Source organism: Diadema setosum, chromosome 19, assembly GCF_964275005.1.
Source record: "Diadema setosum chromosome 19, eeDiaSeto1, whole genome shotgun sequence".
In the NCBI taxonomy this organism is placed as follows: domain Eukaryota; kingdom Metazoa; phylum Echinodermata; class Echinoidea; order Diadematoida; family Diadematidae; genus Diadema; species Diadema setosum.
The window spans coordinates 10,364,716-10,386,758 of record NC_092703.1 but is presented as its reverse complement, the minus strand read 5'-3'; the positions used below and the strand labels follow the sequence as shown (position 1 = coordinate 10,386,758).

General features: G+C 40.8%; 1 protein-coding gene across 1 annotated transcript in view; it reads right to left on the bottom strand.

The window, feature by feature from the left end:
• LOC140243001 (intersectin-1-like) overlaps window positions 1-22,043 on the bottom strand; it is an 84,716-nt gene that overhangs the window by 48,640 nt on the left and 14,033 nt on the right. Inside the window, exons 4-21 of the mRNA XM_072322741.1 lie at window positions 20,671-20,734; window positions 19,424-19,593; window positions 18,273-18,398; window positions 17,645-17,714; window positions 13,912-14,085; window positions 12,874-13,376; window positions 12,354-12,451; window positions 11,710-11,762; window positions 10,385-10,496; window positions 8,816-8,965; window positions 7,800-7,940; window positions 6,673-6,760; window positions 5,838-5,977; window positions 4,676-4,845; window positions 3,486-3,673; window positions 1,327-1,365; window positions 940-993; window positions 164-232 (exon numbers count right to left, since the gene is read on the bottom strand). Coding sequence (XP_072178842.1) covers window positions 164-232; window positions 940-993; window positions 1,327-1,365; window positions 3,486-3,673; window positions 4,676-4,845; window positions 5,838-5,977; window positions 6,673-6,760; window positions 7,800-7,940; window positions 8,816-8,965; window positions 10,385-10,496; window positions 11,710-11,762; window positions 12,354-12,451; window positions 12,874-13,376; window positions 13,912-14,085; window positions 17,645-17,714; window positions 18,273-18,398; window positions 19,424-19,593; window positions 20,671-20,734 — 2,409 coding nt within the window. The remainder of the gene's footprint in view (window positions 1-163; window positions 233-939; window positions 994-1,326; window positions 1,366-3,485; window positions 3,674-4,675; window positions 4,846-5,837; window positions 5,978-6,672; window positions 6,761-7,799; window positions 7,941-8,815; window positions 8,966-10,384; window positions 10,497-11,709; window positions 11,763-12,353; window positions 12,452-12,873; window positions 13,377-13,911; window positions 14,086-17,644; window positions 17,715-18,272; window positions 18,399-19,423; window positions 19,594-20,670; window positions 20,735-22,043) is intronic.

Below are 22,043 nucleotides of genomic sequence, written 5' to 3'. Positions count from 1 at the left end.
TTTTCATGCTACGTAAGTCAATCAAACAATATACAACACTTTGCAATGGGGTGTGAAAGTCATGTCATCTTCATTTTCACTTGTAATATCATGAATCAACCACATGAATATAAACAGGTGATTAACGCCACCTTTAAGAAGTGAGAGTGGAGGTTACTTTCACCTGAGAATGCAGCGAAGGGATCACTTGGATCACTGGACGATGCCGTTGTTGTTGTTGTTGCACCACCACCTGCAGATGCAATCATGCATACATCCAATCATTATTGGATGAAGCACACACTGTAGTATTAGACCCCGTTTACAGTGCGGGGCTGGGCCGAGCCCAGCCTCAATTGCGGGACTGAGCCCCGGAACTTTGTCAGTTTACACTGCCGGGCTCGGCCACGCTTTAAATTCAAACCTTTCAATATTTTGTCGTAGTGGCGCTCTGCTTGTAAACAAACGCAATTTGGTATAGTCTGGTTTTCAGACCCTTTGCCAACTGGATTCTGTGGCGACGGAGTCGCTGTTCGGGCAAAGGCCTTTGCCGAAGGAAAAATCCTTTGCAGGACAAAACCACCTTAAACTATACTAGTTTTCAACGTTGAGGGGGTTAATATCCTGAATAACGAAATAGTACGGGCAGAGGGTTTGGAAGCCAGACTAAAATTGGCCGCGCATTTGGCCCAGTTTGCGTTTACACTGAGAAAAGGCCGGGCTCGGCCACGGCCGAGACCACCCCCAGAGCGTGGCCAAATGCGTGGCCAATTTTGGTCCCGCATTTGGCCTTTTGCGCGCTTACACTGAAATGAAGGCGGGCTCGGCCGCGGCAGAGCCTCGCACTGTAAACGGGGTCTTAGTCCTCCAGTTATGGTCAAGGCATTTACAAAAGAGGGCGATTCCCGCACTAGCAAAATTGCCAGTTTGCAAATAAAATCAGAATGACAGAAGTCTCACCTGAAAATGCAGCAAATGGGTCATTTGGATCTTTGGATGTTGTTGACGCACCATCTGTACCAGGAAGAGCAAAATTTGAAATGAGGAATGATTGCATTTTATTTTCTAAACGGCATGACCATCTTATTATCAAACTCTCTTTACAGTACAGTGTCTAGTTTATTCAGTGTTTCTACTTACAGCTCTATACTTGAGATAAGCACAAGCTAAAGTGTTATATATAAAGCATATCATCTTCTCACAGATTCCAATGTACAAAGAATTATCATTAACATACCACTTCCATATTCTTGTTGTCTTAATACAAAATCTTCAGCACCTGGGGTGTGATGGCAAATATCAATGAATACACAGAGAAAAAGCACCAACAACATCGCTCATACTTACTATCAAACGCTGATGCAAAGGGGTCATTGGCACTTGATCCTGCACGCAAATAAAACGAATGCGAGTCGATTACAATATTCTAATTGGGATGAGGAACAGCTGCCACAACTGCAAGAAGATTGACCTTAGAAAATGAAGGCAGCAGCCAGTACAAAATTGTATTTAAAAAAGTCATATCATACTAGTCCCTTCATGGTAATATCTTCATTGCTTAGACTCACAAGTCCCAGTGCTGTTTGCTTAGACTCACAAGTCCCAGTGCTGTTGAAGTGTAACTTGATGAGAATGTAATACTAATAGAAACTGACCAGCATTTAACTACTTTGCAAAGTATATGTCAGTCATATGGTTCTTTTTGTTGCGATTGTGATGTGAAAAGGAAAGTTTGCAGTTATTTTATTACTGGAGAATGGGGATTGTTTTTTTCCAAAACTAGACATGGGCTTCGATGGTGAGATAACCTCTGAATATATACTGACGAAAGACCCAAGTTGTACTTTGATATCATCCAAGGCTTCTGGTTTTGAGACTGAAACTTGACAGGAAAAACAAAATATGAACAATATCACCCACAAAAGCCAGTTATGTTAATAACTTCACTGAGAGGACATGAGTTAAAGCAAATCTGAAAATTGATGGCCTGGGAAATACAAGTGAGGGGAAACAGACTTCTTGCCTCCTTCACTTTCATTTCCTTGTGAGCATTTCTGTCCTATCTCTGAGTTATCTGGATTAGAAAAGAGTGAAGCTCTTGGTAGAAAGAAGGATAATATTTTGGCTTCTTCGCACAGAAAAATTGTTTGAGTTTCCTTTCTGAAAGTACAAAGAGGTTTGGAGTGCTGACGCTTCCGCTCACGAAATGAAAACAGGAAATGACATTCGAGCCATCCTCCTCGCCCGATAACAATCAGCGTGCGTTTGCAGGGTGCCATTACTAGAGTACAGTCTCAAACTGACACACTACAGGAAATAATGCCTATAGCTACACTTATACCTATGGGAATGAGGTGTCACAGGACTGATAAGAAAATGCAACATTACATTCAATGTGTACAGTTCTACCTTGGGCACAAATCTGGAACACCTTGAGGCATACCCCTTTTGCAAATGCCTCAAAATTTGCTTGGTTGAAGAATAAGGTCTCCTAACATCTCGTATGAAATCTCACAGTAGAATACACCTCAGAGTTTCTTTTCAAAGATATAAAATTAACCCCATGTTTACTGATGTTATTTGAGAGTACGCTCCCTTTTTGTACCAAGAAAAATGGTCCAATTTTTTTTTTTTCAGGGTCTGAATAAGTTCACTGGTAATTTCTAGTATTTATTATCTCCTCCAACATAAAGAAGTTTACAGTTTTATTACTTTGAGGAAAGGTGTGAATTACCTACATGTATCTTTCCAAAATACCAGCCTTATGAAAGGAATCTGATTTTGAAGGTCGCAAAGGGGACACACAAACAGCCAGAGTATTGGCTGCAGTATCAAGACGCAATTCACTCAACTACGTGTACCAAGAAGTTCATATATGTAATTCACTTGTTTAATGTTGCCTTTCTCGCTGCTTAGTGAACTGTAATTACCTCCGCCAAGGGAGGAGTTTATGCTTTCGTTACCGTTGGTTTGTGTGTTTGTTCGTTAGTTTGTTTGTTTGTTTGTCCGTGTGCAAAATAACTCAAAAAGTAGTTAACGGATTTGGATGAAACTTGCAGGAAAGGTTTAGAATGACACAAGTAACAAACGATTAACTTTTGGTAGTAATCTGAGAATATTTGGGGAATTTATGAAGGTTTTTTTATTTGTTTTTTGTTTTTGTTTTTGTGGTATTTTGGTAGGTAGGGTAACTGAACTTGGGAGTTCAGGCTGCGCGTATTTGAGGTTTGCATGCGCGCACTAAAGTGCATGTTCTAGTTTCTGCTAGGGCAAGGCGCGCCTTGCAGCTGAGGGTTTATGACGTAACAAAGGCTTCTATATTGGGAAATCGGGCGACTTTCAGCACACAATGCTATAAGTACGTATGGGTGGAAATCACTGATATCTCTATCGAAGAACAAGTTCAGTGAAGGAAAATCAGCTACATGCTTGGCGGAGGTCTAGTGCGCTCTCAGAGTGCTTTTCTAGTTTAGCATTAGAATGAAAATGTGACATCACAGACTCACCAAATGCAGCAAAGGGATCAATATTATTTGCACTTGTTGTTGATTTCTCCTCCCCTTTCTTCTTCTGCTCCTCCTCCTTTCTCCCCTTCTCTCTCTCGGCCTGCTGCTGGGCTATCCTGATGGCCTCAAACTGCTGGGACTTCTTCTGCTTCTCCTCCTCTTCTTTTTTCTTGTGCAACGTTTCCTGTCTGGGGTGGGGGGGGGGGGGGAGAGCAAGAGACATTTAACATACAGTAGCATGACCCACCATTTTGCTTCACAGCCTTGGACCGAGGCTATTACACATCTTCAAGGGTCTAGGGCAATTACCCCCAGGACAATTACTCCAGACCCTTCCCCCGACCCTAACCCTAATCCTAATCCTCAACCTAATCCTAACCCTAACCAAAAGTCTAACCCTAACCCTAATCTTTAACCTTATCATTAACCAGTATTTAGTCGAGCGACAATTGTTCTTGGGGGAAATTGCCCTGATATGCGTACATTGCCAGGTCCTACAAACACATACAAACTATGCATACACACAGAATAAAACTACTTTCCCAACAGAGCCATTCAAGTTGATACCACGCTTATAAGAGCGAAATTCATTAGACAGCATGGATTAGGTCTAACAGCCCCATATTACTTGTTGAGGAGTAAAGAATTGCAGAGAGGGATTTTGGACACCAACAAATTTCACTGAAACCTCCACTTTTGGTCCCACACAGCAGTACTGAAAACATATACATGTATATGATTAATGCAACAGCTGGGATACATTCACTGATGTATTTCTCACAATATTTCTGGTTTTTAAGAAGTTATTATTATTTACTTATTTTTTTAAGATTCTTTAATTTGGGGGTGGGAGGGGAGGGGAGGGGTGGGGGTAGTACATGGTGCCCATTAATATTTTGAACAAATTAAGATCCTATCCCCCTTGGGATGCTACCTGCCAAGTTTAGTTGAAAATCTGTTATGATATTTGCAAAGAAAAATCTTAATACGTAAAAAGTTTATGAACAATGTACACCAGATGATAAATGATTGCCAGACACCACTTGAGATTCTAGCCGAGGTGAGCTAAAAAAGGCACTTTTAAAAGAACGATCTCAAGCCAAAATCTTATGTCAGCTCGCAGACAACACTCCCGCAATGAGGCGTGGGAAAAAACAGAACAAGAAAAAAACATTTTTTTCCCTCCTCACTTGATTCTCTCGTTCTCCCGATTCTGAGCCACGGACTGCTTGACGAGGGCCTGCCTCTTCTCCTCCTCCAGACGTTTCTTGGTCCTCTGGTAGTCGGCCATCTTGGTCTGGTACGCCCTCTTTAGTTGGTCAAGCTCCCCCTGCTCCCTGGCCAGGCTTGCCTTCAAGTCCTGCAATGTGGAGGGTGGGTGGGGGGAAGACAAAGGATATAAGAACAAAATCAATCAATAATTTGTGTCTCTGTTGTCAAACTATGGCTTGTGTCACTTTCACACTCTGAATGTAACAATGGCAGGAATGCCAACCTTGTTAACAAGATTTCAGTATTCTTAGGGCTAAAAAGTTATATTTTTGGTGAAAAAAAAAATAAGTATATTAGGCATGTGTAAAAATACAATTTGGGATCAACAGTATTTATTGTAAAAACCTGGAGTATTTCTGGCAAAAAAAAAGGAAGATACAAAATACTGCACAGAAGTAACAGCTGGCACATCTGCATATTAAGATATCCACTATGCTCAGTGCAAATGAAAGCATCTGTTTTCTTATTACAGCAGCCAAACTAACAACGGTCAATTCTTGAACAGAACCATTAGTACTACAACCTGTATCTCTCAAGAGAGAAAAACAGGATTCCTAGACCGTACTTTGCTGTACTGCTATTGAGCTTATTACCATGCATTGGATTCAAATCTATGCATCGTTGATATGTAACACACTCACTACATATCTCATTATGCTTGTGCCCACACTCTGCATGCATGAAATAATACCATAATCTGTGTCATGTAAGTAGTTGTCATGATCCTAATTTATAGAAGTCATGAGCTAGTTGAAATCAACGCATATTCTCTTCAAATGTTCCGTCTACAATGTAGCACTAGTATCTAGTGCAAATAACGAACCAGTGACTCCTCAGAGCTGAATGACCCCGCATGATTCTGTCATACTTGACACACAGTGCTCATGATCCAGATGTGCAGAAATTAGCTAACCATACATCTCAGCCACTGAATGCAGATGCCAATTTAAAAAAACAACAACAACAACAACAAAACAACAACACTATTTGGGGGGTATTCTCACACAGATTTTCGCAATATGCCAACAACACCAGATTAATCACCAAGTCGTGCGCGGGCAAAGGTTCCAGTAAACTCACCGAAAGTTTGGAGTGATTACTGTCTGTATCCTGCAAGCTCTGCGCCGTCTTCTTCTCGACGTCGCGGAGGGCCTCCTTCAACTTCTCCAGGGTCTTCTGCTTGTTGCTGTAACTTGTCATCACGGCAGCGTAAGTGTCCGCTTTGGGTGTGGGAATAAAGAGACAGGCCACAGAACCATCTTTATCACACTGAGATGTCACAAGATGGACCCATGCTTTCAAAGCAGGTCATCATGCATGTACAATGTGGACCCTTTCACAATTCATGTGTTTGCCCTGGGCCAACTTCAGCATTTAAAAAACCTAGTACCCCTTTCAGTAACTCTCCTGGCTCGGGTCAGGCCCGAGCTAAGTCATAAAATGTTGAGTTTATGAATGGGTTGGGCCAAAGTGGCCCACGCCAGGTGCGGACTATTTTGGCGCTGCTGCAGCCTAGCACCAGGCGCGGGCCAGGCTCGGGCCTGGTGCTGATCAAAGAGTTTATGAAAGGTAGCAGCACCAAGCTCGGGCCAAAATTCCTTGTATGGTCAAAGGTCACAATTACCTGGCTGTGCCTCCGCCGCAGCACGCATTCATTTACCATGATGGTAGTTATCCCTTACGTGGCCGAGTTCGTGAATGGGTCATCGTAAAAGTATAGTTACTGAACGCAATTTTTACTGCTTGGCGCGGGCCAATTTAGCTCGGGCCAGGAGCTGGCCAAAAATGCACAAGTAACTGAAAAGGGTATAGTTCGTTTAAAAATTCGCCAACAAGAGCATTTTTGTAACATATCAAATATCTCTGAAAAGATCTCTGTGTGTCTACGTGCTGAAGGTAGGCATTGATAACTTACAGACTTGTAGATTGATGTTGAGCTTCTTGGCCTGCACTTGAAGCTCTTCTTTCTGCTGGGCCCTCTGCTGCTTGAATTGTCTCAGCTCCTGTCATGGGTCAAAGGTCAAGTCAGAGTTAGTCCTCTATCACTGCTTTCTATCTTCCCCCTCTTTACTGTATGAGGATACAGTCTCTACTACACCCTTCTCCTAAATTGTAAGGTCATACACACCAGGCATCATGTGTACATTTCTGTGAGTTTACGTAGTAATTTGTTCTAACTGCTCGATCAAGTAAGATAGAAGTTTGCTTTTGGTTTGTGTTGACACATTATCATTGATAGTATGATATGTTAACAGAGACAAAATGAAACAGAACACACAAAATATATCACTTTTGCACAAAGCCAAGTCAGCAAAGAGTCAACTTAGTGACTGTGACCCATATGAATCATCACCCTAGTATATCAACCATTTTGTGTGTGTGTGTGTGTGTGTGTGTGTGTGTGTGTGTGTGTGTGTGTGTGTGTGTGTGCTTTGACCACTTCACAAGGATTTTTCCCTGCTCTTTTATACCAGAGAGGTAACATGGGTTCTTTTACATGCATAAGGTGTGACTCTCCTACACACAGGACCAATGACTTTGAGTCTCCTCCGAGAGACTTGGCTATGAAGATAAAGTGTCTTGCCATAGGGTACTAGATCCTATAGCTGAGCCGGGACTTGAACGCCATGCATGCATAGAAGCCTGTGGTCTTATCCCCATACTCTTAGCAGCACAATCACAACAGCTCCCCTGATAATCAACACTCACGAACGATTTGACTGTACAGCTACATTTATACTTTGATGATTAAGATGTCCAAAAACAGTCAAATAAAGCAATCCTAGTAAAAGGCGGTTTAATCTTTTATACAGGTTGCTTTGTTTTGGATATCTCAGCCATTTTACAACCAATATTCATCAAATAAACTTTGAATTCCTCTTAGAAGTATATGCTCTTTCACATTTCATGAGAGATTTCTCATTATCTAAAAAAAAAATCATCATCAAAATATGTTGGAAACCTGAAGCCCCTTCTCAATCAAAACTATACCATCCCTTTAAGACTGTGGCTCAAGACAAGACAGACTTCAAAGTTGCACACCTGGATTTTCTGCTGCAGCTGGTCGATCTCCGCCACCTTGGCGTCCCGGTTCTGAGACAGGAGGATGATGGAGGTCTGGTGCTCCTTGACGAAGCCGTTGCTCTCGTTGATCTTCTTGTTCAGCTCGTTCTTCTTGTCCTCCTGAAATTTGAACAAAATTTGAGGAAAGACGGGACAGATAAAACATACAGGACTACAAAAGTGGAAAGATTTGAAAGGTTGATATCATATACCTCCTAACCCTACAATTCAGTAAATAAGAATAACTGGGAGAAAGTAATGCAAACATAGGAATTTTCATCCATCTCCCATATATCACAATTAGCAGGTGCTGACAACTAAATAGGAACAGAAGTTGAATGAAGGAGCTTCTTCTTTCCTATGAAATTGTAATGTCCATGTTACAAGGGAATGGTTGGCAGGTGCAGTAAGCACAGGGGTGAATTTCATGTTGAACAAACATACGTTTATCAGAATCAATCTCCAGCAGCAAAAGCGTGTGATTTACGTAAATATTGGGTCTTTGGAACTATCGTTATTGTGTTATGTTCAGTGCCTATTAAACACAGACACTTTACTATCAAGTAGAGGAACAGCAGTCCTGCAGCCCTGAAGTTTCTGTGCATATTAGCCGGAAGAACTGATGTGGGATTTTGATAAGTTTGTCACAGGTCTGAATGCTGGAATCAAATGTATCAATTTTGTGAGCAAGGTCAGATGAGTACTAGAAACAAATTTCTCTTCAAGATTGACCTAGGCGGGGTTGACCACACACTGTAAAACACAATATATTTGCAGCATGAAATTTTCGCGAATTGGAGCCGACGGCCTTCTTCACGGCATGAAATTTTCGCGAGTTGCCTCTAACATTCAATGTGTATATAGTGTAGACAAGAACTTTCCCATGTATTTTAATTTCACGAATCTTGGCTCTCGTGAAATTCGCGAAATCAAAATGCACGTGAACATTCCCCGTGTTACAGTATTCAACCGACCAACAATACGGGAAGGCTCACCAGAGTTTCTATCTCACAGGCTAGCGTCTTGCTGGTGGCTTTCAGGTGGCAGACTTCCTCCTGTGACTTTATCCTCTTGGCTTCCAGCTCTTGTCTCTTCTGTCGCTCGATCTCTAGCTGGCGCTGCCGCTCAAGCTCCCTCCTGGCAGCCTGGAAGAGCAGATTTAATCACACAAGCAGCACAGTGTCATCAACCACAGCGAGATAAATTTTTAATCGCACAAGCAGCACAGTGTCATCAGCCATAGCGAGATTAATGTTTAATCACATAAGCAGCACAGTGTCACCAACCATAGTGAGATGAATATTTAATCACACAAAGCAGCACAGTGTCACCAACCATAGTGAGATTAATTTTTAATCACATAAGCAGCACAGTGTCACCAACCGCAGTGAGAAAAATGTTTAATCACACAAAGTAGCACAGTGTCACCAACCATAGTGTGACGAATTTTCCTTTCTTGTACACAACAACATTAAACCTTTTTGGATCTGCAACCCTTTGAGGAATACTGGTCTCAACTACTGTAAAAGTGGAAATTTCCATGGTATGGAATTTTTCGCGCATTTCACGGAACCAGAAGCTAGCACGAAAAAATAAAAGCACACAAATATTTTTGCAGGCCTTACATGAATGTTCCTGTAATTCACGTCCTGATTCTGCGGAATTAAAAGCATGCAGAAATCATCTAACACAGCCCAGCGCGAAAAATCACTCGCGCGAAAATATCCACTTTTACAGTACAAGAAGTGTGCCCAGCAAAGGTTGCCAGAAGTACTGTCAGAGTTAATCTATGATATCAGATGGTGTTTAAACACTTTTTCTTGAAAACATAGAGCGTATTCATCTCAAGTTCCACATCTTGCTTATGTAAGATCCGCTTCCATAAAACCACAACAGATCTGGGGGGCATTTCATGAAGGAACTTGTCGGATAAAATATCTAACAAGTCAATTATATCCGACAAGTTTTGAGAAATTCTTTAGTCTGATTGGCTGATTTCTCTGAACTTGTCGGATATAATTGACTTGTCGGACATTTTATCTGACAAGTTCCTTCATGAAATGCCCCCTGATCTTTACTTTACTCATTTCAGCCAACTAGTGTGAAACTGCACTTTTGGGGGGACATTTTTATTCAAAAGTTACATACATGTACTTATAAAATTCCCAGAATTCTTCTTTTGTGTTAGTCTTATATTCCTCTCTAGCTGTACCGCATAGTGTGACTTAGTGGATGATCCACACAGGTACTATGTATGCATTATATCATTCTTTGAATAATCATGTGGATATCAGGAGGTTTATTCCAGGGTTGCGCACCAACCCAATTTTTCTACTGGTCCGACTTGTCTGTCTGACCAGTAGGTACCCAGTTTTTCCATCTTTTACTGGTTTATTCCTGAAAAAAAAAAGTTACTGGTCCGACAGTGATTTTTAACTGGCCCTGGACCATCAGACCAGTGCCAGTGTGCAGTGTGGTCTATACCCAAAGAGCATGATTCTGGCAATGATTGACAGAACGAGAGAGAGAGAGAGAGAGAGAGAGATGGGTGAGGGTTGACTGACCTCCCTCTGTTCCTCCATCTTCCGCCTCTGGGCCTCCCGCTCGGCCTCGATCTCTCGCTGCTTCTGCATCTGTCTCTCCAGCTCCAGCTGTCGTCTCCTCTCCTGCTCCATCCTGAGAGAGAGAGAGATGAAAAGAGAGAGAGAGAGCGGGAGAGAGACAGAGATAGACAGATAGTGAGGGAGAGAGAGAGCAAGAGAAAGAGAGAGAGAGAGAGATGAATGATGCGATCCAACTTATTCGACTTTCACATGGTACGCACGAGTTAGAGCATAAAGGACAAGTTCACCTTCATAGATGTGGGTTGAGTGAATGCAGCAATATCAGTAGAGCACATCACTGAGAGTTTGAGGAAAATCAGACAATCCGTTCAAAACTTATGAATTTTTGAAGTTTCTGCTCAGTCACGGCTGGATGAGAAGACTACTATAGCTTGTGATGTCACATGAGTACAACGATATAAAGAAAGTATAAAGAAAATTCAACATTCATATTTTCACTTTTCTCGCATAACAAAAGAACACTCGACTTCTCTCTTTCAGAAGGCAAGGGGAATAATAGTTCCCTTAACATACGTCAGTAACGAGTCGAGGAAATGTGTACTTTATTCAAAAAATAAAGTTTTGTGAAATTCTCTTTTTATTTTCCTTATACCGTTGTAGTAGTCTCCTCATTCAGCAGTGATTGCGCAGATGCTTTAAAAATTAATAACTTCTGAACGCATTGTCGGATTTTCCCAAACTTTCACTGATGTGTTCTACTAATATTGTTGCATTCACTCAATCCATATGTATATGAAGGTGGACTTGTCCTTTAAATCTTGAGCAGAAATGGGCCAATTTCAGGGCTCCTACAAGCCCAGTTGTTGCTTTACGCATACTCAAACATTCAACTAGCAAATTGTAAACTGTCTATCAGTAAGAACGCTTCAGATCAAAATTCAAGCACAGATGTTCAATACATCTAACAAACAAAACAAAAAAAAGGCAAAAGTTCTTTGTGACAGGTACAAACATATATATACATTCAATCAATCAATAACATGGTATTAACAGCTGGAACATGTTGTTGGAGCTAAAATCTCAAGCAAGCAAAAAAATGGGCCAATTTTGTGGTATCTGAAACCTCAGCTGGAATTGCAGGCATATTCAAACATTAATCCACTTATATTAGCTGGATATAGTGCCTGTCAGTATGAACCGTTCAGATCGAGTTGCAAGTATACTGTAGACGTTCAGTACATCTGAAGAGCTCGACGCTGAATAGGAAAGAGTGTTCAAGGGAAGTAAAACCACAAGTGCAGGTACATTCAATCAGGAAATGTTACCTTATCCTTTCTTTCCTTTCTTGCTCCTGTTTCTCAAGGTCTCTCTGCCTCTCCTGAAGACAAGAAAAAAGAAACAAAGCAAATGATAATTACAATGTATTACCTACAACAGCTAAAAACATGTATTACCTACAACAGCTTGGTGTGCACCAAGCAATGACACAAATTTATTATCATTATTTACTATTTTTACAACAAAATTTTATATAACAAAAACAAGTCCACCTTCATACAGCAATCACTGTTTCACTGTTCAGTCATTGTAACTCGAGGATGATTTCATACAAAAATAAAAATTCACTCTTTTTGATGAATACATAAAAATATAAAACTTTTTATGGAAGACTCGTGAGTTGATGAATATATAAAAATATCAACCTTTTCATGGAAGACTCGCGAAGTGATGACATCACTGGATCTAATTTGCATCTAACTTGCATAAATGTGGTTGTAGAAACTAATACAAACTTTTTCAAATCATTTTGGCATCTTTCAGAGTCTGGATGAAACCTTAAATGTTCATTTTGAAGGAGCTGACTTCATCTATCTCTAGTAAGGAAAACATGGAGGGAATGTTTCCTCGCCCATCTTTTATTTTTTTTCCTGAGCGACCCCGTTGCCAATGGCAACTGTGTTTGTCTTACCTTCTCTCTCTCCTGGACCTCTCTCAGTGCCGCTCTCCTCCTCTCCAACTCCTGCTGACCTTTCTCAAAGTTCATGCGCTTCCTGTCCTCAAAGGTCACTGAAAGTTGGCAAGACAACGGCAAAAGGCTTCAACTCACTTTAGGACCATTTACAGAGGTGGACGCTTCTCTTCATGACAACAGCTTCAATTCACATGATTTGTGTCTGGATTTTGCTCCATACCACTTGGGGCATGGTAATATCACACAATGAATATTCTCACTGTGCATTTGAATCTTTCAATCCTCACAATTTGTAGCACCTAGTAAAATACATGTACATACACGTCTTAACAGGGTGAAAAAGGCAGAAAAACTAAGAAAGACTTCAGCTTGAAATTTTTATTATCCAACGCGATCTAACAACGTAAATGAATGTTTAAATTTTGTACAAATAAATGATTACTTATATATTTCAACATGAGCCTGACTATTTTGTGCAGTGTGAAATGAGAGAAATGAATCACTTCTAGAGCCCTACCTGGGGTAAACTTCTTCTCCTCCTCAGCTGGGGGCTGCTGCTCATCTACACTTCCTTGCTTGGCCATCGACGGAGACATGGGCATCGCCAGACCCCCTACACCTCCACCCATTGCCGGCATGCCTGGCATAGCACCCACGCCAACCCCACACATCATACCTCCCCCCATGGGAGCACCTCCCATGGGGGCACCTCCCATGGGGGCCCCACCCAGTGGTGTTGGTCCCAGGGGAGTGGGCCCCAGGGGAGCAGACCCCATTGGACCGCCACCCATGCTGGCCATCATGCCAGCGGTGGGCATGGCGGGGGCGGGGGCCGGGGTCGGGGGCACCCCCACTGCTGTGAGGCTGGAGGAGCGGCCGCGCCTGTACGACGGAGGGACGAGGTCCGGCGGTAAGGTCTGGGGAAGTGTCTTGCCCGACTTGACCATGTCCACCAGGTGCAAGGCCAGGCAGAACTCCTCACAGGTCAGTCGCCCATCATTATCAACATCGGCCAAACCCCTGCATGTGATAAAAGAGTTTGTTATTCCCCTGTATCTACTTAAGATTACTCAGTAGTATGAAGTACTATTTCAGTTATGCTCATCATAGTAATCGTCAAAGAGATTACAAAAAGACAAATTGCAATCACTTGCACAAAACCCACTGTAAAACTGCATGTACAGCATCCCACTATGGACTCACATAATGACAGAACACCTTCACCAATGTATTTTTTTCAGCACATCTGGCTCCACAAGCTGACATCATGAACCGAAAAGAAGGATTTCACGTTAGAAGAATGATATAGAGGCCTGCCACACAGTACCTCACACATCCAACTCAGGGAATGTTCTACAACTGTACACGAAGCACTCAGAGAGACACTTGTGTGGTATGTACATGCAACTCAATGTGCAAAAAGTTATTCCGAAATCAGAATGGGTTTCATAGCCTTTTGTCAAGATGTTAAAAGATATATTTTTTCAGAGTTTTCAGGGAGCCTCATGCATAATCAGAAAGACTTGGCAATTTTGGCTGCTGTGTATGAACTCACCAGATCTGAGCAAGGTGTGCCTGGCCCAACCCCGACTGGACCAGGACATTCCTGGCCTGGGCTCCCGTCAGAAAGCCGCTCCTGGTCCGGTCCTGGGTGTTGAACATCTGGGTGAACTTCAGCTTGGAGTTGTGCGGGACGCTCCACTCTCCGCCGATGGACGACGACCTACCCCTGCTTGGCAAAGAGCAAAGTCGAGGTGAACGACAATGTGACACACAGAAACATGGCGTTCGTTGCACACGCTACATCCTCGACATACCGGATGAAACGTTACCGAGACTAAAATCTACCATGCCTGCAGATGGGATATGAAATTAAGCTAGTGGAAGATGAAAGATACACAACTTAAGATGATGCAGCCACATTAACAAGAAGAAACGGATGACAAAGAGATCACTATGCATGGTGGCTTGGAGCTAATGCACTATCTATTTGTATTAGTATATCATTTTTCACTGTCTGGCATAGTCATAAGGCGATCATTCAACCATGAATGAAAGGCGATGAAAATGTGCAAGCAAGACTGATGAAATAAACAAAAGTAGACAAACTGTTTCTTAACCCGTTGAGGACGAGTCCAGAGTGTACTCGGGCAAGTGTCTATGGGAAATGTATGTTGCAGCAAAATCAGCCTGTCCTCAACAGGTTAATCTGCTTACACTGCAAATGCCATATGAAGCACTGTGGTATATAGATATATGTTAAACCTTGAAAATAAAATAGCTCACAGCTATGATTTTTTTTGTCCTTATTTTACAGTGAGAAAAAGATAATCTCTTCTGCCAGTAATGACCTAGCAATGTACAGCTCTTTTGCCCTGCAGAAAATGGCAGAGGAACCGTTAGTCTTGTGCAGAGCAAGAATGGTTAAAGCACATAATCGTGTGACCTTTCTTTCTTATTTTTGTTGTTGCATTTAATAATGCACTACACAGTAGCATTTGAGTGCATATAATAGGGACATGTACATGCACTACAAGTGTATGTGTTATGCGTTATAAAGCACTGTTAATTATTATCATTATTATTGTGAATTTGATTAGGATAGCCCTTCTCTGGTTCATGTATCTACAAAAACACATGAAGACAAAAAGTCCAGAGACTTTTGAACACTTCATAACAAGTATCTAGTCTGTACAAACAAAAAAACAAAAAACAAAAAACAAACAAAAATAAAACAGCATTTCATATCCTAAACCATATGCAATTTGACTCTTCAGAACTAGGCATTCAATACCTCAGAAAATCATAGAGCATCCATGAGCTTTGTTTCGATTCAATCATTCATCAGAAATGTATATATATATGCGAGCAATTTGTTCGTTTCATCCATATCTGGAAGAGTGAATGGCCTGATTTGCATGAGGAATGAGAGATGGTTTGTTGATGGAATGAATGATTGATGAGAGTGAGCTGCTGAGATGAACGAATGCGGGAGGATGATGAACGTCAGTCAAATGGATGGAACAGCCACTGCCAAGTGTAAAGCGGTGTGTTAAGATGGGGGGGAACAGCACAGCTGGTTGCAACCATTCTGTGCTAGTTCTGCTCTGAGTTACTCTTTTTTCAGAATGACAGACAGCGGTTTCCAAGACAACAAGATGCCTCAAATCCTCAAGTCATGGCAGTCACTGTCGTGCAACCTATAGGCCCCGCCCACTGCTCCTTAGGATGTTAACATCCATGCACCAATCTGGCTATTTAATCCAGTGATGCAGTGCCCGCATGCGTTGCTGTATTAATCTGTCAGTAGCCAACATTTCTTTCCTTCCTGGATTTGTAATATTTTTTTCTTCTTTTTGGTAGATGCAATTTCTGTCATCTTTTAATGCTGCAAAATGCAACAGAAATTCCTGATATTTCTGAAATGTACTTTTAGTATTATTCAGAAAAGAATTTGGTTGACAGGCAGTATTCAAAGCTCTTTAAGAATTATTCATACAGTGCAAAAAGTAAAACTGATCTCAATATATAAGGTGAATGAAAACAAAATTTGCATGATTCTCTGTATATAAAAGGAAAGCATTGGAAAATATACAGCAACATCACCACAACTTCATCGACTTTGCATTCTGAATCTAGGATTGCGTTTGGAAGCAGTGCATTTTGAAAGCAGTGCATTTTGAATGCATGTGGAAAACTCAAATTTCTATCATGTTCTGAGATTTGTCCCCATTTCTATGGAACCATCACTGATCTGCCTGCTCTGACTTTTCTTCTCCAATTGAGTTTAACTTGAACGTTGGGAGGGGGAATTCCCTGCCTTATTACATCACTAGAGTGAGCCAAGGATCATATACTACTAGTATACACTGTATGTACACTAAGGTGCAGTGGGGAGACCAAGCAAGGCTACCTTGGGTAGTAGTAATACATTCTTGAGCTGCCGTAACCACCCAGGGTCAGGGACCGAAACATCCTGGCACAAATGGTGGAAAGTTTGAAACACACACATGTACGATGGGTGTACATTCCACTGTTGTTGCATATCAAATACACTCATCAAAATGAGATCAATGAATCTCGCACAAGACGACAGAAGTTTCTATTAAAATACAGTATGAGAGAGAAACCATCAAAAGGCAACACACTTTTCATATCATACAAAACTGGTAGCTATTAAAGTACCTGGTGTTTGGAGTCATCGTGAGTTAGTTTTTGTGTGTGTGTGGTTTTCGCTTGTTTGTTTTTGTTGTTTTTGTTGGGGTTTTTTCGCTGCAACAGTGAGGGCAAGGAAACAATGCTAGTGGGCACAGATTCCATGTTGATCCGTAATGATGAATTAGCACTTTCTTCTTTTTTCCACACACACATATATACACATAACACCAACAACAAAACTCTAGCATTTGTTACAACTTGAGCACATGACGTGAAATGATGCTGGCATATTCACAGAGGAGTGTTAAATATTCACTGGAAAAATTGCTGACAGTGATAGATGGTTGTGTTTCTACAATAGAATAATTACACTTACAATGTAGTTGTACATTCATCATTATTTGCAAATAAAACAGTACAGAGGAATAAAATTAATATTCAATTGAATATGTGTCATACAAACTTTGAATACTCTCATTTCCATTGCAGGCAAAACATCAAACTGATAAAATTTAGTATCACTACAGTATGACAATTCTTTAGACCATTTCTGCCAGTTTGGAAACAATCCAAGGCCCGAATTCACAAAGGTGGTTTAAATTCAAGTCACTGTTTATGCAAATTTCTTCTGCATAAATACAATTGACATACTGTATAGGCCAACAAACATCCAGTCATTAACATGCACATCATACATGTAGGTACACCTATTTCACGCTTGTTAGTCCATGATTTGAATTTAAACTATGGTCTACAAAAATTCAAACCACCTTTGTGAATTTGGGCCAATGAGTCTAAAAATTCTATTTGCATTTGCAATGTATTCATGTTTTAACCATTAGAAAAGAATTGCCATTTTTGGTTGGGTTTGTTGGGTTTTTCTTCTTTTTTTTTAAATATTTGTCTGGAACTTCTCATTGTCAGACACCATGGTTACTTGTTGAAAATCAGTGCTCTACAATAACACAGAAAACCTTCTAACAACTGAAAGCTAAAAATGGGGTTAATACACAGGCAAACAACTTGTTCAATTTTCCAAAACTTATCACTCGGGAACTTTCAATGAAATGACAGGACAATATCTGAGTATAAAAAGGTGGCATGGAAGAAAAAAAGAGATTCATTTATACCTTTCTGGAGAGGACTGCACGGAGCCGGCGCGAGCCATGACGTTCTGCTGAGCAGGAACGGTACCGAAACCTGAATGTGTGCGTGAGGAGGGAGAGAAACAATGAACTATTAAGAGGAAATCTATTACGGGCAAAATTGATGGGAGCAATTTACTCTTGTAGCAACAAAAAAACAAAACAAAAAATGGCACAGCAGGACCACTGAGTCTACACAGATCATATGAAGTCAACCTCCCCTAGTTCGATCTCACACAAGTAAGAAAATTGGCTTTAAGTTGAAAAAAAAAAAAACACCCAAAATTCTACTGCAGATGGATATGAAGTATGAGCAAATTTTGTTGCGTTCATGTAAGTCACAGTATTTTCATGCCTATAAAAAACAAATCACAACGTATCACAACGGGGCAATGCAGAACTGTACGATGCCATCCTAAAGCCAGCATTACAGATTCACAGGAGTGTGTTCAAAGTATGACTCAAACAGAGCGGCTGATGAACTCCACGAGGGGCACGTTACACATCTTATCATATTACTTTGGACAGTGTGTACAATGCTATGAGGTTTTCTGTGCCAATCAACACTCAAAGCACACAAAGGATTAAACCCCAGAAGTACTATTAAACTCACCTCCAATGCCACCTGTCCTGCTCGGCAGAGGGTTAAAGCCCCCTGGCTGCACCCCCACTCCGCCCCCTTGTACCCCCATCTGCATCCCCGGCATGGCCCCGAAACCAGACATGGGCCGCACCATACCTGGAAGGCAGAATTCAAGGTGTCAAACATTCATCACTTGACCTTGAAACTGGATATGCCATGCTAATCAGAAAATTAGGTCTAAATCAGAAATCATTATCATTTCACAAGAATCTCATGCCTTAACCCGTGAAGGACGGTTTTGATTTTGCTACAACATGCATTTCCCATAGACATCTGCCCTAATACACTCATGACTCATCCGCATCTGGTTAAAAGTGTCAATTTTAGAGGTGCTAATGATTATAGAAGACGCTATCAATGATATCCCCTCATATCAAAATGTGAATTCAGTGAACCTCTAAAATCCTTGTACTTTTTTTATATGATTTGTAATTTAGAACACACATCTATTATTCTGTTTGTGCGATTTTACTTTACATGTATGTAGCAAAACTACCTTGAACATGGGAGTGGAATAACTTGCACTTTAAGGGGAAATTCCATCCGGATATTGCAAACATTTGAGTACAGAAAGAACTTACTTGCCAAGGAAGACAGACAAATTTCTCCCCACAAAAAAAAAAGAACAGATCTGAAGTAAGTTTGTCAGAAGAAAAACTAAAAAACTGGTGAATCTTTGTGTATAAACCAAATGTGGTGGAGAGCTGTGCAATATGTATATCACACAGAGTTGCCAATTTGTCTTACTATCTAAACTTTTACGGTTCATAACTTTTTTTGAAGTGTCTTAAATTTTTTCCAAAATTTTTACTGATCTACTTCTCTGGTTTTCTTCACACAAAGTAACAAAATATCAGCATGGAATTTCCCTTTAACTGTTTGCAAATTTCAAATCAGCCTATCAAAAGCAAAAATACGGCTTCATCACCAGCAACATACACATCTTTCCAGACAATCATCCATACTAAAAACAGCAAACTGGAATCTATTCGAAAGTGACAATTAACACTTGCTTGCTAAACTGCCAGCTACAAGTAAGAAATCAAACTCTTTGCTGGTGTGCAATTTTTGAAGCGATTTGAGATGAAAGTTGGTGTGACCTAGGGTATTCATCATCTTACCCATTGGCTGGGCACCAAAGCCCCCCATGGCTGGGGCCGGAGTCTGCTTGAGGCTCTGGGGTAGGACCCGGGGCAGCTCCACCCCACTCAGCTTCTTCTTGATGAGGAACATGGCGATGGAGAACTCCAGCTTGTCCAGCTTGCCATCGGCGTTCATGTCCGACAGAGTCCTGGAGGGGAGGGGAGGGCAAGAGGTATCATTCAGAGGGGCTTCTTTAACCCGTTGAGGACGAGTCCCAAGTATACTCGGGCAGGTGTCTAAGGGAAATGCGTGTTGTACATGTAGCGAAATCAGCCGGTCCTCAACGGGTTAAAGCTAACACATAGTTCTCAGAAGGGTTCAAAATTCATTTCATCACCATTTGGAATTTACTTGCAATACATTGGAAGGCTCTACAAAGAAACTTGTCGGGCTGACACGATTTGCTGGGATAATGAGTTGTTTTGGAGTATTTGAGATTAAGTTGCTAGTATGTGATAATCCAATCGTGCCCTAGCTACATACATTGTAGCAGGAGTATTGAATTGCACGCATGCAGCTATCTACATGTACCAAGCTGTGTGCAATTCACTCTCGTATGATGGATACCAATATATTAAAATTAAGTAATCAAATATAAAACATCACTGAGTGACCATGATCAAGTATGCTCCGAGATTGCATTACTTTTGGTAAACCTCCCCTGAAAACATGTTATTTTAGCATTATTTCACACATTTCATATACATAAGTATACATTTTAGAGCAAAAAATTAACAGTTTTGCAGGAATATGAGAACTATGTTCTACCATTAACACAGAGATTGCACCAGGCAACATTTTGTCTGTTAGTCTAATACCTCCAACTCTGCCCTCACTGCAGATGGCCACATTTTCTTGGTGTGCATGCAATGGATATTACTGGTGCTTTCTTTGTGTCAGGTTTTCAACATCTGGAGCATACAGTATGAGACAGGTACTGACATGAACATCACTACAATCATATGCTGGATGTACACTACCACGCCCCTTTAGACTTTTCAGGAGCAAAAACCAGACTGTGCACAGATGGCACACAGAATTTGATACGATACCGGGCAATCTTGTTATATGTTGTACGGTGTACCATAAAATCGGTCTCCAACTCTTTACTATGCCCTTTCAATATCTGTGATCAAAGCTGCTCAATGTCTCTATGTGTACTCAAAACACTGTACAGTGTATGAATACAATTAATTACATAAGAACATCAGGAGAGCAGACGTACCAGATATGGCCAAGGACCTGCTGTGGCAGGCCTGACTGAAGAAAAAAGCCCCTCGCAGCATCGCCTGAAAGTTGAGAGGAGAAGAACAAATCAAAAAGAAGAAAAAAAGAAAAAATGTGAAAGAAACATTTCAGAGTCATAAGTAATCTATACTTCAATGCCTAATTATCTTTTTGTGTGTGTGTGTGTGTGTGTGTGTGTGTGTGTGTGTGTGTATTTAACCTCTAATGAAGAATTCTTCCCCTCAACTGCTTGAAATTAGCATTTTGCAGAATGGAATTCCAGCTATGAATAAATATGTGCTGCTGATGTATATCAATGTGGCTGCATTGACCATTTACATTGTAGTTTGTAAACAAACACATCAGCAATGTTCTGGTATTAAACACATTGTGTGTGCTTTACCACGGAATTTACAATACAAGTCTACACTTTGCAGCTGCAGGAGAGGAAAGTGAGGGTTAAGATTAAAGTGTGAAACCAATACAGGAAATCCTCTCATGGTCCGATTCTGAAGCACTTGTGCTCACATGATGTCAAGGTTGACTTTGAAAGATACAACACTAGATTCAAATCGCACAATCAGAACGGTACATGTACAATTGTAGCATACATTATGCTTTCACTTAACGAGGAGCAATGTTGACTGCAATACATGAAATAATGCACGCATTCAAAATCCATTTGCCACCTTGGTCCCATCATTTCGAATTTACCATCACCCAGCATTCGACATTTCACAATCTAATAGGACATTTTAAAGGGATCGCACAGTTTTGGTTGAGACCTGATTTCAGGTTTCTAACATTTTTCATTGAAATAATGAGAAACCTCTTATTAAATGTGAAAGAGCATGTCATTCTATGAGGAATTCAACATTTATTTGATGAAAATTGGTTTTGAAATGGCTGAGATATCCAAAAAAAGAGCGATTCTAATAAAGTGTGGGACCCACATTTTATTACGATCGCTTTGTTTTACTTTGTTTTTGGATGTTTCAGTCATTCCAAACCCGATTTTCATCAAATAAACTTTGAATTCCTCTTGAAATGGTATGCTCTGCACTACTGTATATCATAAGTGTTTTCTTGGTATCTCGCAAAAAGTTAAATGCCAAATTCTCATCTCCACCAATACTGTACCATCCCTTTGAAAAAAGAAAAAAAAATATCTCTCCCTGCTAAATACTACTACATGTAGTTCCAGTTCACCTCACACTGTTGACCCAACACCTGTGATTAGCCATCTCAGCATTGTAATTTGTTCTATTCCTCAGTAAATCAATTCTTTTCAATCTGGTGGTCCCATCACTGCAAGTCTTCATGGCTTTTATGGGATACATTTTTTCTTTCAGTTTGCTACGCTTGACTCCT